This window comes from Triticum aestivum, chromosome 5D (genome assembly GCF_018294505.1).
Source record: "Triticum aestivum cultivar Chinese Spring chromosome 5D, IWGSC CS RefSeq v2.1, whole genome shotgun sequence".
NCBI lineage: Eukaryota > Viridiplantae > Streptophyta > Magnoliopsida > Poales > Poaceae > Triticum > Triticum aestivum.
Window position 1 is genome coordinate 231,701,709 of NC_057808.1, and position 15,707 is coordinate 231,717,415.

Below are 15,707 nucleotides of genomic sequence, written 5' to 3' on the forward strand. Positions count from 1 at the left end.
TTATCACTTTTGAAACAAAAAGCACCAACTTTATTCATTAGAAACAACAAGTACATCGTTCGTGAGAAAAGTTACAATTTCATCTAATGGCTCCTCAAACCAGTCAACAGGCGATTTTAATCTAGCTAGTCTGGCGAGCTCATGAGCGACTTTATTAGCTACTCTGTTACAATGCTTGAACTTGAGCTACAAAATCACAAGCAAAAGTGATAGCAGTCATCAGAAACCGTCATAATAGTTGTTGTTGATTTAGCATAATAGTTATGGTGCTGATTTAATCAGCAACAGTTAATATGGAACGGAACGGAGGAGTACATTCCAACAACGTCGATATGTGGTCCACTCTCCCACGGAACGTCTCGACCAGCCCTTTTGTTCTCTCGCCGGCAGCTTGGTCACTGGATACCATGCGTAGGAGCGCTAGCATGGCGAGGGAGACCGTGGGCCGTTTGAATTCGCTACCCCTGATACTGGCAGATCACCAGGAAAGAAGAGGGAAACGTTTCGATATGTGGTCCACATCCCGATGAACGTATGGGGCATCACAATACGTTTGATTTCTTTTAGTCGCACTCTATGTTGATATGTGGTTCACATCCCGATGAACGTACTACCTATTTTTTGGTTTATAAGAGCATGGTTAATAGAAGAGCCCACCGCTGGCTACTCCCTCCATTCCATATTCTAATGCGCATAGATTTTTGGCCTTGATTCCTATATGTAGTGCGCATAAGCTGATTTGGACCAAAGTAGCCCTTGGCTGGTTCACAGGAAAGCAGCAGCAGATGCCCACGTGCTGTGACAGAGCGAGCAGGGGAGGGCATTTCCTGTCCAAATGAGAGTGCCAGCTCAAGCATTGGTATAAACGCCAGCACATTATAAAGTGGAACAGAGGGAGTATATACTAGTGCCACGTCATCTTATAGTCTTCCTAAAATCATACCCATACAATAGGCTGGCTATGGATTAATTACTAGGCTGACTATGGATTAATTACTAGGCTGACTATAGCATTCAATGCTTGCATGTGGACTGAGGAAAAGAGACTCGGATGATTCGTAGGTGTGTAGAAACGCTGGCTTTTAGCCTTCACAAAGGCTACATGCTGGCTATATGTGCTCGTATATTGTGCTGCAGCTCGGCGGCTCCCGTCTCTCTCCTACCTCCTCTCTCCTCCAGCTGTAATTTCGCTGATGTGGCGCAGCTTATAGCCTGCTGAATCTATTATACTTGCTCTAAGGCTTGCGTGTATATATAGTAGGTTGACAAATTATAGACTTCGAGTAGGCCCTTGTGTTGTCTCGCCGTCGGCGGCATGGTATGGTATGAGACCGTGGGCCCGACTGAATTCGAAGCCCCTGGTACCGGCAGGTCACGAGGAAAGAACGTGTCCGGGAAAATCCACGGCTCCCTCGTAAAACGCGTGGCCGCCCACCTGGGATGCTTCGTGCACGTTCATCCATGGTATACGTTACTTGCTCGGGACGTGTCCGGAACGCGCCGCGCGCAGTCGCCGCGGCTACGCAAGCCAACGCCGTCCCCGTCCCGCCGAGGGGAGTAAATTGCATAGAAGTACTACAATTGGGACATTGGAAACAGATTGATACCAAGATTGATAATTTTTACGTGTCAGTACCAACTTTGGGGCGAGGCGTTGCAAAAGAGGCTAAAACAGCTGTTTATACGTACTGACACGGAAACTGACCGGTTGGGCCCGCCTGTCGAGTGCTGACATGGCATGTTTTTTTGCAAAAAAACTCTCTGCAGTCTCCTCTCTCTCCCCCGAACGCTCTTCCCCTCCTCTGTCTCGATCTCTCACACACACCCGAACGCGGCCGTCGCCACCGACGACGATCACCGTGGCCACCGTCCAACCTACCCCTCTCCATACCATCCAACGGCTCAGCCGCGACGCCCTCTTCCTCATCGCCAAGCCACGTGACGCCGGGAGCCCCGTGCCGTCGTCCTCGCCTTCGGCTTCTTCCGCGGGATCCGACGACAACCGCCGACGATTCGACGCCGTCCGACCTCCCCCGAGCTCGCCGTCTGCTCCAACCGACTCGCCGTGAGCCCCTGCCTCCTCTCCCCTTGCTCCCGTGCTCCTTTTCTCGCCATGGCCACCGTTCCGCCGGCGACCGATTCGCGCCGCCGCCTGAGCTCCTCACCGCCATGGCCAGAGGCCGTGTTCGTCGCTCCTAGGCACGTAGACGTGCTCCAGACCTCGCCAGGAACCCAACCCGCACCCCAACTCGCTCTCTCGAGCGCTGCAGCCGCATCCCCGCACCCGGCCGCCGCTCCGCCCGTCGCCGCCGCCGCTACACTGCACCCCGGCACCCCCCGCTGCCTCCTTTAGATGCGCCGCACCGCCAGCTCGCCATAGCCGCAAACCACGCGCGAAGCGGTGCTTGTTAGCGCCATCCCGAGCAACTCCGGCGTGCCACCGCCGTGCCTTTGGTCGCCGGCGTCAACTGCTGACGTGGCGTCGGGTGTGTGTGAGAGATCGAGACAGAGGAGGGGGAGAGCGTTCGGGGGAGAGAGAGGAGATTCCTAGGAGTTTTTTGCAAAAAACATGCCATGTCAGCACCCGACAGGCGGGCCCAACCGGTCAGTTTCCGTGTCAATACGTATAAACAGTTGTTTTAGCCTCTTTTGCAACGCCTCGCCCCAAAGTTGGTACTGATACGTAAAAATTACCAATCTTGATATCAATCTGCTTCCAATGCCTTAATTGTGATACTTGTATGCAATTTATTCCGCCGAGGGAGATATACTCGGAGATATGCATTCCCTGCGCGTCGTCGAGTCATCAAAGCAAAGGCACGCACACGCTTGTCCCGTTCCCTCGTCTCATAAAAACTGGTGCCAGCCTTCATCCACCGTTCGAAAAGTTGAGAGAGCCTCCCCAAAAAGCACCAGGCCAGACGACCCCGCCGCGATTATTCCCCGCACCCACCCAATTCCCCGAGCACCGCCGCCGCGCGATCGCCCGGCCATGTCCGGCTACCCCTACGGCGGCGCCGGAGGAGGAGGCGGCTACGGGGCCCCTCCGCCCTACGGCTCCTCGCCCGCCCCCTCGGCCCCGCCCTACGGCGACAAGCCTCCCAAGGAAGGCAAGGCCTCCTCCCCCTACTACGCTTCCCCGCCCCAGCCCTACGGCGCCAGCGGCGGCGGAGGCGGCTACGGAGCCCCGCCCTCCACCCAGCCCCAGTCCTACGGGGGCGGATACGGGGCCCCGCCCTCCTCCCAGCCGCAGTCCTACGGCGGCGGCGGCTACGGGGCCCCGCCCGCCGGCCAGCCCCAGTCCTACGGCGGCGGCGGAGGCTACGGTGCTCCGCCCGCGGGCCAGTCCTACGGCGCCCCGCCTCCCTCGTCGGCGCCCTACGGGGCCCCGCCCCCCGCGGCAGCGCCGTATGGGGCCGCTGGCGGGTACGGGAGCCCGTTCGCCGCGCTCGTGCCGTCGGCGTTCCCGCCGGGGACGGACCCCAACGTGGTGGCGTGCTTCCAGGCCGCCGACCGCGACGGCAGCGGGACCATCGACGACAAGGAGCTGCAGTCCGCGCTCTCCGGCTACAACCAGAGCTTTAGCCTCCGCACCGTCCACCTCCTCATGTACCTCTTCACCAACACCAACGTCCGCAGGATCGGTAATCACACTCCCCTCTACGCGCATCCTTCTTCCTTCCTAGCACCTCTCCGCTTTTTCGTGTAGCTGCGATCTTGCAACAATTATTGTTTGTTCCTGTGGAGAAAGGTTTCGGTACAACAGTGCACAACTTGGGCTCGCCTGGTATTTCAGTCTGTGGGCATATGCCCTGCTGTTTGATACAGTTGGATCAAACAATGAGGCTCCTTCTGGGAAATCAATAATTGAGTTTATCACAAGGAAAACCACAATCATTCCCTTCCCTTAAGAAAAAAGAGAGCTGCATTTCCTAATACAAGTTCCTGTGATATGTGAATTCTCTACATGCTATTTGAGACAGTAAATCCCTACATCCTGTTTAACCTTGTTCATCATGGGAATGCTATTTAATGGTGATATAAGGGCACAGCACTACACTCTAGGCAACAAGCTATCATGTGGCATCAAAAGGCTGGTCTTGTATGCAAGATAGAATGAGCATTTTTTTTTCAGAAATTCAGTATGTATTTTGTGTGATAGCCGATGTTCTAGTTGTAACACTGACAAGTTTGCAGTCACTGCTTTGGCCTTTACTCAAACACTTAAAGTATACATATATTCATAATAATTTATAGACTACTAGATTTGAAAATATTTTATCCGTGGCTATGGTGTTTAGACTTCACCAGCATGCATATGAAGAATAAAATACTATCAAGAATCATTACCAGATGATACTTATATCTGATGACACTTATTTTATCCGTGGCTATGGTGTTTAGACTTCACCAGCATGCATATGAAGAATAAAATACTATCAAGAATCATTACCAGATGATACTTATATCTGATGACACTTGAAATAGTATGAGCTATTGCATATTATGCCGCCAGTAGTAAAAAAAAAGGATGTTGATTAAAAAGGACTAGTAGGAATCCCTGAGAAAAATATATCTTATGTATAACATCTAAGTGAAAGTTTAATTTGTCTTGGGATGCCTTTCAAGTTAGACCTGTGCAAATGTTGTCCTACCCGTCAAGCCTTTTTTTTTTCTGTTTGCGATGAAACTCTGGTGTGTCGGCAATTTATTGCAGGATTGATCCACTTGGTATGTAAGTCAACTGGGGTTTAGAGTTGACCTAACTTCGGCACAGTTTGAATTTGTGGCCTGATGCGCTTCCTTTATGCTTGATTTTGGTAGTAAGTTTTTTTAGATTCCTGTTGAGTTAGAAAAATCTTATCTCGTGTTTTCTTTTCTTTGGGTGTTTTCCTTTTCTGTGTGGAGCTTCCACAATTACTTCTGAACTACTTGATTGATCTGAACTCTAATATCAGTGCCGTCTTTCACATACCAGTAGTAGAATTGATCTGATTTTTTTGGGGTGAAACTTCGAATTCAGCATTGCCCTTAATATCTATTTCAGCTCTTTCTCGTTGACCTCTCTCAGTTTTTAATTTGTGCCTCTGATTCTTGCAGGGCCCAAGGAGTTTACTTCTGTTTTTTACAGTCTTCAGAATTGGAGGGTGAGTGGCTATGGCTTCAAGTTTTCTTTACTTATTTGTGCGGACTAATCAGCTGATCTAATGAAATACGTACTAACCATGCCTGTCCATTTCCTATTGTTTTTGTGCAGTCCATATTCGAGAGGTTTGACCGTGACCGAAGTGGTAAAATTGATGCATCGGAGCTGCGCGATGCTCTTCTCAGTCTGGGTTATTCAGTTTCTCCAACTGTGCTAGACTTGCTCGTGTCTAAATTCGACAAGACTGGGGGCATGAGCAAAGCAGTTGAATATGATAACTTTATTGAGTAAGATTACTCTCCTTCAATTTAATTTGGCTAATTATTCCAGAAAAACAGTACAAGCTTTTATAATATCCAATCTCTGATAACTTTATTTGTTCATATAATGGTGGAATCACATATCTCTATGGTGCAATTATTAGTCAATTGTCTGTAACTCGCTGGTACTTCTATTATGTTATGAACTCAAATTGTTGAGTTGGTTTCTTCCGTTTTATGAATTAAAGATGCACCCAACTGTTCTGAAGCTTCAAAAATGAAAAAATGGCTGTCCATCTATTTGGCTCTATTTTCTGCTTGGTTTTGTGAAATACATTTTGATAAGTTCAGTTTGGTTTATAACAGTCCTAACTCTTTGTTTGTTTGTGTATGCAGGTGTTGCCTTACAGTCAAGGTATTTCCCATCATTATACTACACAAACTAACACATTAATGTTCTGTAGTTCACCCGCTAATTGGTTTCATACTTCTGTAGGGTCTGACTGAGAAGTTCAAGGAGAAGGACACAGCTTACTCCGGGTCTGCAACTTTCAGTTACGAGGCATTCATGTTGACTGTGCTCCCTTTCATCATTGCATGATGGCTCCACAGTTCAATACAAAGACTGAGCTTTGAGTGTGTTGTTCCGACTTATGTCGAAATGTTTTTCCAACGGAGGTGTAGTTTGTTTGAATTTGAGTGATGTTGCTGCGTTCCTGATAAGGTGATACCCTGGAGATTGGAAACTGGTGTATGATGGTAGGACCTGTGGACGGTTTGGAACTCTGAAAATGCTGTCGCATATGCTTGATCTCCTTCGCTGAAAGTTGTCGTTTTCAGTGAGATTGGGTTTTGATCATATTTTATTTCCCTTTGATGAGGCTTAGTTCAAAATTTGTTTACATCAATCAAACCTAAATTAACCTGACTGGGAATTGTTTTATTATTTTTGCTAGCATATTACTGCTAAAATCGTAGACAAAAAAAAGTCTTACACTGCATTCAAATGCAAATAAATCCAAATCCAGCAATAGGATTCTCAAGCCGGAGTTGACTTCCCAAACAAATGCAGCACCAAAAAGCAATCCTGCAGCGCACACTCGCACTACAAATGAATTCAAGAAAATTAGCGGCTGGCGATGCAACAGAGCCAAAATAGCAAATGCAGCCTGGATCCATCCTGAAATCACCCTTCTCCAGCTATATGTCATCAGGGCCGTTGGCGAGCGGCTTGTAACCATTTGGACTTCCAGAGATTTCACCTGATTTAACTGGAATGCACTTCAAGATAGCTCCAATAATCAAGCTGATGGATCCAAGACCCACGCTCACCAACCAGAATTGCCAGCTGAGTGGAACAGTACTTGCAAAAGTGCCGAGAAACTCGATGATCACCACTTGGAATACCACTGTCGCGCTTATTACCCCGAGGAAGACCCAATTGCCGATGAGACCGCGGAAAATGTTGATCTTCTCCATTTCCCTGCTGTTCACTTCGTTGAATACCTAGCACAACATCGTCGAAAGTACATTGCCATTAGTTCGCCGGTTTGGAACAACGATGTAAATGACTAGAATCTGTCTCATAATGCATCACTCACCTGGCAAAACACGAAGGAGTTGAATATGAGCGTGTTGAGAACGGTCTTCGAATCTGGACCCTCGATGTTCAGAAGATTTTCGCCGGCGAACATGAGAACGCCAAGCACAACCAGCTGGTATATACTTTGCCCAATGATGTTTCTCCACATGACCTTGGTGATGAAGCTTTCCCCTCGCCCAGTAGGCGGCCTCTTCATCATTTCATCATTTGGAGGCTCAGTTGCTAGAGCTAAAGCTCCTAATGTGTCCATAATCATGTTCACCCACAGCAGCTGCACAGCAGTGAGAGGAGCACTCCCTGTGATGTAAGAATGAAAACATGAATACCAGGAGCCATTCCATGGAGAAAAACCAAGCTGTTAAATGAATACATCAATAATGTTTGTCACACCTGTGATGCACGCTGAGACAAAGTTGATCACCAAAGCAACAATGTTCACGGTCAACTGAAACTGCACGAACTTCTGGATGTTTATGTAAACCGCACGACCCCACCTTGCAACGTTTATTATAGTTGTGAAGTTGTCGTCAAGTACTATGACATCAGCATTCTCCTTCGCAACCTGCACAAAACCGAAGATAGTGAAGAAAATGAAAATGATGATGGATTTGTTAGATGTTTATTTCTGTCTACTCCAACCACAGGCGAAAGAGAATTATAGGATACGTAAATAGGTTATCATTGCCAAAGGCCATTCTGTCATCTTACTTCCGTCAGAATCAATATCAAAATATATTTAGCTTAAGCATCTAACTCTGCAATTTTCTACTGATGCTACTATAGGATCAAAACTGCATAAGAAAATTGTACCTCTGTCCCTGCAATGCCCATAGCAAGCCCAATATCTGCTTCGTGTAACGCAGGAGCGTCATTTGTACCATCACCTGTCACAGCAACCACCTCTTGGAACATGCCTCTCAAGTTTGTCACAAGCAAATGTTTGTCCAATGGTAACGAACGGGCCATGACCTGCCAAAGGTTGATAAAATGTTAATCTTTCAACTTTTTCAGTGCACTTGATAGAATAAGAAAGACGAAACAAACCTGAATCTTAGGTATCAGGTCCCTCATTTCTTCTGGGCTTTTGTTACGAAAATCTGGTCCTTCTATTGCTATGCCATCATCAGTCAATATGCCACACTCTTTGGCTATAGCTTTAGCTGTATTGATATTATCACCAGTCACCATTCTCACAATGATGCCAGCAGTTATGCAGCTCTGAACCGCTTCCTTCACTCCAGGTCGCACAGGGTCCTTGATGCCAAATATGATTATCAGGGTAAAACCATTAGGAGGGCTATCTGCATTCTCATCAAATTCATCCACATCCTTAAATGCTAAGCACAATGTCCTTAAAGCATCTGAAGCAAATGAGTTGATAGTATCCGTGATGTTCTTTCTCCGATCGTCTGATAAGGGAATAACATCTCCATCTTGATCAATCACTTTGTCACACATCTCAACAATAATTTCTGATGCACCTTTGCAGAACCAACGGTGTCCCCCACCAGGTAAAGAAACCAATACTGCCATCTTCTTCTTGACCGAATTGAAAGGCTCAACCTTAACCTTGGTGCAGCTCCTATCCTCAGCATCACGATATCCTTGCAAGCTCAAGCCATATTCAAATATCGCTATTTCCGTAGGAGTACCCAAAACAGTTTGTTTACCATCACTTCCTTTGACAACCTCTGCACTAGTGTTCTCAAAAATGCCCTGCAAAAGTAGGCTCCATGCGCTTGAAGAAATCGCAGAATTCAGTTCTTCCAAACTACTGTTACTTGTAACCGACTTTGAAACCTCGGCTATCCAGATTTTGTCAACCACCATATGGTTAGTAGTCAAAGTTCCTGTCTTGTCTGTGCAAATGGTACCAGCAGATCCCATTGTTTCACATGCTGCAAGGTGTCTAACAAGCGCTTTGTCATTCATTAGCTTCTTCATTGCAAATGCAAGGCTCAAAGTAACAGCCAACGGCAACCCTTCGGGAACAGCAACAACAATAATAGTGACCGCTGTTGCAAAGTAGTTCACTATAGTCAAGGCATCAGTTGAATACCAGTTGGACAAACCAACTGTCAAACCTTTGTCAATAAGGAATCTAGTCATCAGGACTACAAATGTTAATGTGGCAAATACCAGGCCAATCTTTCCTATGATGGTCGCAACTCCATTTAGCTTAACCTGCAATGGTGTCTCGTCCTCTCCTCCCTCACTCAAAGTGCTCATCAGCCTTCCCCATTCAGTGCGCATACCGACAGCTGTTACTATCATCTTAGCAGAACCGTCTTGCACTTTAGTTCCTGCCAATATGAATGGTTTATCTTGAGAAGTATACACTGGCTCACTCTCACCTGATAAGCTGGATTCATCAATCAGAAGGGAGTATCCATGTATAAACAGTCCGTCAGCAGGCACTTGGTCCCCAATTGATAAATGCACAATATCACCAACTACCAAGTCAAATATCGAGATCTTCTGTCGACCGCCATCTCTGGTTACATGGATAAATATGTTTTTCTTTTCATTATCTAGCTCCTTAAACTGGAGCGATTGCTTATAGTCACTGGCAGCAGTAACCATCACAACTAAGAGAATGCTGAGTATTATCCCCAAGCCATCATACATGCCCTTGGGCCAACCTTCAGATGCCAGGCCAACTACAACAGATAACAAAGCACATACCATCAGAATGATAAGAGTCGTGTCTTGCAATGCATCCCAAACAAACATCCAGAAACTTCTTGAAGGCTTTTCAGCGTAGCGATTGACACCATATATGCTTTGTCTTGTATCCAAGTCAGTAGCACATACACCACGGTCGAATGTTGTGCGAACTTTTTTGGATATCCCATCTACCCCACCATGCATCTTTAAAGCTTTCAAGTCATGCTTGCTTGTTATTGATGCCAGTTCTTCGGGATTGATGGAAAACCCAGCTTTGATTATATCATCTGTTAGCTGGTACTCATTCTTCTTGGCGCCTTGAGCATAGAAAGGTACACAAGTCAAATAGAGTTACTGGTGCAACACAAGGAACGATAACATAAAAGGTTATCAGGTAGATTTGTACCACCAATGAAAGTGATTGCAGCCTGCTGCACATAGAGGGCAACCCGAATTTTTTCCTGGAAAAGGGAACATGAACAAGGGAAACTTTTTTACATACAAAAGTTAGGTTATTTTCTTGCAATGGCAAGATACAATCACAAAGTGTAGAAGAAAGCAGATAAACTGATTGATTGAATGTGAGCCTGCAATTTTCCTGCCAACATTGTGAAAAAATGGTTAAGTTCACCTGTTAAACATAAAGGAGCTACATCCACATCAAGACTGGAGTATTTGCCAAGAAAAATAATCGTGAAGCATCTGGGTTTGAAAAAGAATGCCAAGCATCTCGAAGAAGAATTCAGTAATAGACAACCTAAGTAGTTGGCAGGCTGATTGGCATAAGAAATGAACATCTTTCAAGACTTGATGGTCAGTAGCCCGCCAAAAGATTCTGTGATAGCTGCCTAAATTATTCTCCATCTCTGGGAAGTGGAAACTGAGCCGCCTATTGACTAGAAAGATTCCCAACTTTTTTTTTGAGGGAAAGATTCCCAACTTTGTAGTTACATGGTTTAGAATGCATGTGCCTATTGTCAAAAGGCAGTCCAGATCCAGTATAGGAGTTCATGACACACAGGCCCTCCACTTTTATGATTGTACTCCTTTAAATTGTAAGTATCAATCAACCATCCTTGCATTTAAACGTCTTAGTCAAGTATCCTACGTCAACTAATTTCAAATAGTGCATGATATTATGGTCAAAACATAAGAACGCCATTCCTTTCATGATGACGAATCGTTTTAGATGGTCTTTGTTTGATACGTTGGTGTTCTTCTGTCGTGATTTTTTTTTTTTACTTTTACTCTCCGGTGTTTACCGGCCTGTAAAATTTTGGCCTAGTAGAATACTTTGATGGAGTCATTTCTCTTGTCATGCCTCCCTCTTGGATATTTTTATTCGTTGGCCATCCAAGAATGCTAAGCCCTCTGTCCGAGATTAGTTGACGCTCAAATGCATGTATCTAGATGTGAGGAGGAAGTATTTTTTTTTACTGTTTAATAACTGCAAACCAGCTAGGGTGGGGTTGGTTATGTATGAACTCAGGACATGATGCTAGATTCTCCAACGCAAACAAAAAAGAAAACAGGGAAGCCGGTATAAATGCTGGATAAGATAGGATGTGCTCTTCAATTCGGTGCTTGCACGAGATGGTGACAAGAAGGGAAGGGGGCCCTCATCGACAGGAGACGGCGATAAGCTTGTCTTTTGGACTCCTCCAGGCTGCTTCGCGGAAGCTTCGTGGAGAGAGGGAGGGACGGTCGCCGTCAGCTCGGCCGCCCAGGGAAGTGAGAACATTGGGCGGTCCCTCCTCCGTCCTCCATGGCCAGACGGTCAAGTCAACATGATACGGACGCATGGTGCCCACTGGGGCTAGGCCACCACCAAACAGGCTTGCCATAACCGCAGGAACTCTCTCTCCTCTCTCTCTCTCTCTCTCTCTAAGTCTTCGTTTGCGACAGAGTCAATGGTGCGTTGCGGTACGGAAATGCAGATTAAACTATGGTAATTTTGGAAAGCGATCTGATGGCAAGAATGGATCGCAAGCAGCAATCGATCAGTAATCATCAACTGTTCTTGGGCCATTTCCATAGATAGATAAACACATTGAAGAAAACTGTTGTGCAGAAAACAACCGATCGGTCACCGAGATTTGAAATGGTAGAAATAGCAGTGGTAAGAGATGTTCAGACGCAGGGGAGAGATGATGCATGGGTGAAGCCGCAAGCAAGCAAAGCATACTGCTGCTAGGTTATGCAGGAAAGTGAAGCAAGTGCTCGTACCTGGACGGAGCGGCGCTTGGCGTGGTCCTGGTGGCGCTGGTCGAGGTCGGGCACGTGGCGGAAGCGGCGGCGCCGGTTCTTGACGACGAGGCTCCCGACGGCGGAGCGCCACCGCCGCTGCGCCTCCTCGGAGGGGTTCTTGGCCGGCAGGTCGAAGTTGTCCAGCAGGTACTGCTCCATGGCCGCACGGCTGCACTCACTCGGCCGGAGCGGAGGGTTGGGGATGGGGCGGGTGTTCGTGAGCACCACCACTTGCCCCTGCCTCCGCCGCGATGGGTTCGAGGTGCAGGTACTACTAATACTAGTAAAGAAAAAACAAGGGAGGAAATGGCAAGTTGCCGCCCTTGCCCTTGTTTATTCACACTGGGATCGCAGATTCAGGGAGGAAGGCAAGGAAGGGGGTGCTGTTTGGGTTGAAGATTTGAAAAACCCTGACCTGCGGGTCGCTATTTCTATTTCTATGGAGAAAATGGAGGGACGAACATGGGGGCGGCGATCGCCTCGCCGCCTTTATATCTTTCCTTATTACTTCGGCCTCTTCTGTTACTTTCTCCCCTTTTTGAAAGCCAAGGCGTTTGGGTCCCCATCGCCCATTTGTACGGCAGATTGTTGGTCCCACTTGTGTGGCCACGCCGAATCAAACCCGGGTGACCCACTGGTGGTTCAAGTTCTCTTCACAAATATATGGTTGGCTCCCGCTGCAGGGAGGAAAAATCAGTTGCCTCCCAAACCGTCGGATGTGATGGATGTTATTACTTATCCGCATCTTGTTGCAGAGCATCACCCCTCGCATAACACAATGATGTTTGTCTCATCTCGCCGCTCGCAACATCCCTCGCATCACCTGGTCGTCCAGCTCACAACATTCGTCACCATCTCGCGGCACCGCCGCCCTCATTGCATCATCATTTTGGTCTCCGCTCGCAATAGTCGCACAAGCATCGCGGCAAGCCACCGCCGCTCGCGGCACTATCGGCCACCGTAACAACACTGCTCGCGGGACACTTGCAGCAACACCAAGATATCCTTGAAGCACCATTGTCATGTATAACCCACTCTCACAGCACCGCCATCCGATGAGTCCATACTTGTAACAACAACCACTCAACCCACACCGTTCTTTGCAGCAACTCATATTGTTGCGAGGAGCGGCAAGGAGTACACGTGTTGTTGTGAACGTGGAGATCAGTACATAAAGGGCAATGGTTCTAGTGGGCTAAAGACTCATCGGCTTGCACCATTCGCAACATCACTCGCGGCATCAATGGGACGACTTGTAGCAGCCACGATGGCCATCATCCTTGTAGCATCGATGGGCTCGCGGTGGGGCCACTTCCCCGGCTTGCATCATCCATCGTCGTCGATCACAACATCAACTGGGCAGCCGTCGGGGGGTGGGGGCTCACATCAGCCCATGGGCATCGCCATGGCGAGCTGCTGGTAGGGAAAGGCATGACAAAGAGGTGGAGGCTTGCGGAAAAGAGCAACTCGTCAGAGAGATTTAGCGCAGATCAATTTGAATGAAAAGATTGACTGAGATAATGGGATGCAGGGTGGGCAACATGTAGGGATCATGGCATAGATTAAAAAACCGAACCGGTGGTCAAAACGGCGAGACCGTCGGTTCAGGCTTTTGCTGGGCGGACCGCCGGTTTACGGGTTTGATGTCTCGTTTTCTATACCAGCATCAACTAGGCGACCGTCGGGGGGTGGAGGGCTCGCATCAGCCATGGGCATCGCCGTGGCGAGGTGTTGATAGGGAAAGGCAGAGATAGAGAGGAGGAGGTTTACGGGAAAGAGCAACTCGTCTGAGGAAGGTGACGGTTTGAAGGAAGGAGAAAAGATTTAGAGCAGGTCAATTGAATGAGAAGAACGACTGAGATAATGGGATGCAAGGTGGGCAACATGTAGGGATCATGGCATAGATTAAAAAACCAAACCGATGACCAAATCGGCGAGGCCATCGGTTCAGGTTTTTACCAATCGGACCGCCGGTTCACCAGTTCGATGTCGGCTTTCTGTACCATAATTAATTTGTTTTGTGTATTAGTGTCATACTAAATATATGTAAAATACAATCATTTACTTAAATCTAACAAGTTACCGGGCCAGAGTTGCAACTTACGCGCCTATATCAAGCATCCTAGGTTTGATTCCACTTTAACGCAGGTTATTTTTAAAATTGTTGTTAGTGGCACTGAATCAACCGCCGGTTTTATGCCTTCGATTTATGCAAAAATCGTTCGGTTTACATAGTTTTTACCGGTCCAATTGTAGGTTGGCTTCTTTAGCATAAAAATTGGTAAGGACGTCGGTTCCGGGTTTTTTCAGTCCGGGCGCCGGTCCGGTTTTAAAAACTTTGGATCATGGACACGTGGCAAGTGTAGGAGGCGGAAGTGTCCACTATAACCAGTCGGTAATTTTAATCATTTCCCCAAATATATACGAGCAGCTTGGTTTTTGTGATCACTTTGATGAAATTCGTGGACTTTTTATCTACGTGTGACACCGCGTGCTACGCGTCGTACTTTTCGCAACAGGAAAAGAAGTCGACTTTTTCTTTGGTAGTACGGAGGAGGAGAGGCCTAAAAACACATGGCCATGGTTAGTTGATCCCACGTGACGTGCGTTCCGGGATGGATCCGCGTGTGGACTTTCGCGCGCGACGGTGCGGGGGTCGTGGCCTCGTGGAGTCGGGGTCGTGGGGCGGCGTTGTTTCGCCCGTGCCCGTGCCCGCCCCGTCCGCTAGCCAAGGGCCAGCGACCAGGTCTCCATTTTAAAACAGTCGTGCCAGAGTACTGGTACAAATCTGGCGCCTTGGGAGCGTCCGCCTGTCCGTCCAACTGGCGTGCGGGTCGAAACAGGAGCACGCACGCCCAAGTACTTGTCGTGCAGTACGTGGAGCGTCGGTGTCCCCAACAGTGGTAGGACGACCGGCCTTTTTGGTGTGCAAAAATGCACGGCGAAGACGTTTTCTCAAAGACAAATTTAATACTCCATCCGGTCCTGGACAGCAGCGGTACGGTGCGGTCGCAGTAGACGAGCTGGGGCGTGGTTAGAAAAGGAGAGCGCCTGGAGATCGGTAAACACGGAGTCGGTCCGGTTCGGCGGCAAGACGAACGGTTGGCCACCGGCCGGCCTGATGACGAAGTCCGGCGGCGAGACTCCGGGGTTGATTCCTTCTGCATCAACAATCGGACTTTACAAATTTGGCCCTCTGTATGTCCGTTGATGCGTCCCTGGACAATGGTGGGTCATGCCTTGTTTCTCCATGTTCGTTTTCGTTTGTTTCTCTTAGAGCAACTTCAACGCGCCGACTCAAACGAACGACGGATTTGTCCGGTTTTTTGTCCGTTTGGGTCGGTCGCCCGCTCGACGCCCGCCCTCTTTAAGATTTAGGTCGGCAGTGCGTCCAACGGCGGTGGCCCATTTCATGTCCGCACGCAAATTTCGAAAAAGGCCCGCGTCCATAGATTATGCCAGTGGCCATGTCGTCGTCCGAAATTCATGCTCGCATCATGTCAGCTTCAGAAAAACAGCAGCAGTTCAGCTGTCGCACTTGCCAGCGGCATCAAGGTCAGCGTCCATGGCAAGCGGCGGGAACACGCGTGGGCGGGAGGGTTTTGGGGGGAAAATGGAGGGAAATGGTGGAGGCTGCCACCGACCAGCGGGCCAAGGAGAGGAGTAGGCGGGCACGTGCGTCTGTCTCCTGTCCGCGCCGACGCAAATCCGGCTAAAAAATGGGCCAGGAATGGGTCGGCAGGCGGACGAAAAGCGGACGCGCGTCCGTTTGGGTCGGCGCGTT

The 15,707-nt window shown here is 48.3% G+C and overlaps 2 protein-coding genes across 3 annotated transcripts; one reads left to right on the forward strand and one right to left on the reverse strand.

Annotated features, from left to right (window-relative positions):
- Positions 1 to 3,173: 3,173 nt before the first annotated feature.
- Positions 3,174 to 6,265, forward strand: LOC123120347 (calcium-binding protein CBP; the record flags this gene model as incomplete). Its single annotated transcript, XM_044540316.1, is given in 5 exon segments — positions 3,174 to 3,644; positions 5,101 to 5,147; positions 5,258 to 5,433; positions 5,803 to 5,821; positions 5,903 to 6,265. Coding segments are annotated over 5 exon segments (818 nt in total), but the record flags the coding sequence as incomplete, so codon positions are not given.
- A 56-nt stretch (positions 6,266 to 6,321) lies between these two features.
- On the reverse strand, positions 6,322 to 12,429 carry LOC123120346 (probable calcium-transporting ATPase 9, plasma membrane-type). Of its 2 annotated transcripts, XM_044540315.1 has the most exons (8): positions 10,939 to 11,849; positions 10,179 to 10,274; positions 10,083 to 10,137; positions 8,054 to 9,993; positions 7,820 to 7,978; positions 7,400 to 7,571; positions 7,008 to 7,306; positions 6,384 to 6,912 (listed from the first exon to the last, which is right to left on the reverse strand). In XM_044540315.1, the coding sequence occupies exons 1-8, from the start codon at positions 10,993 to 10,995 to the stop codon at positions 6,607 to 6,609; spliced, it is 3,084 nt and encodes a 1,027-aa protein (XP_044396250.1). In that variant the 5' UTR covers positions 10,996 to 11,849; the 3' UTR covers positions 6,384 to 6,606. The 2 variants fall into 2 exon arrangements, with proteins under 2 accessions (XP_044396249.1, XP_044396250.1); XM_044540314.1 differs by lacking the exons at positions 10,179 to 10,274; positions 10,939 to 11,849 and adding an exon at positions 11,903 to 12,429 and having other exon boundaries at positions 6,322 to 6,912.
- Between the last annotated feature and the right edge of the window lie 3,278 nt (positions 12,430 to 15,707).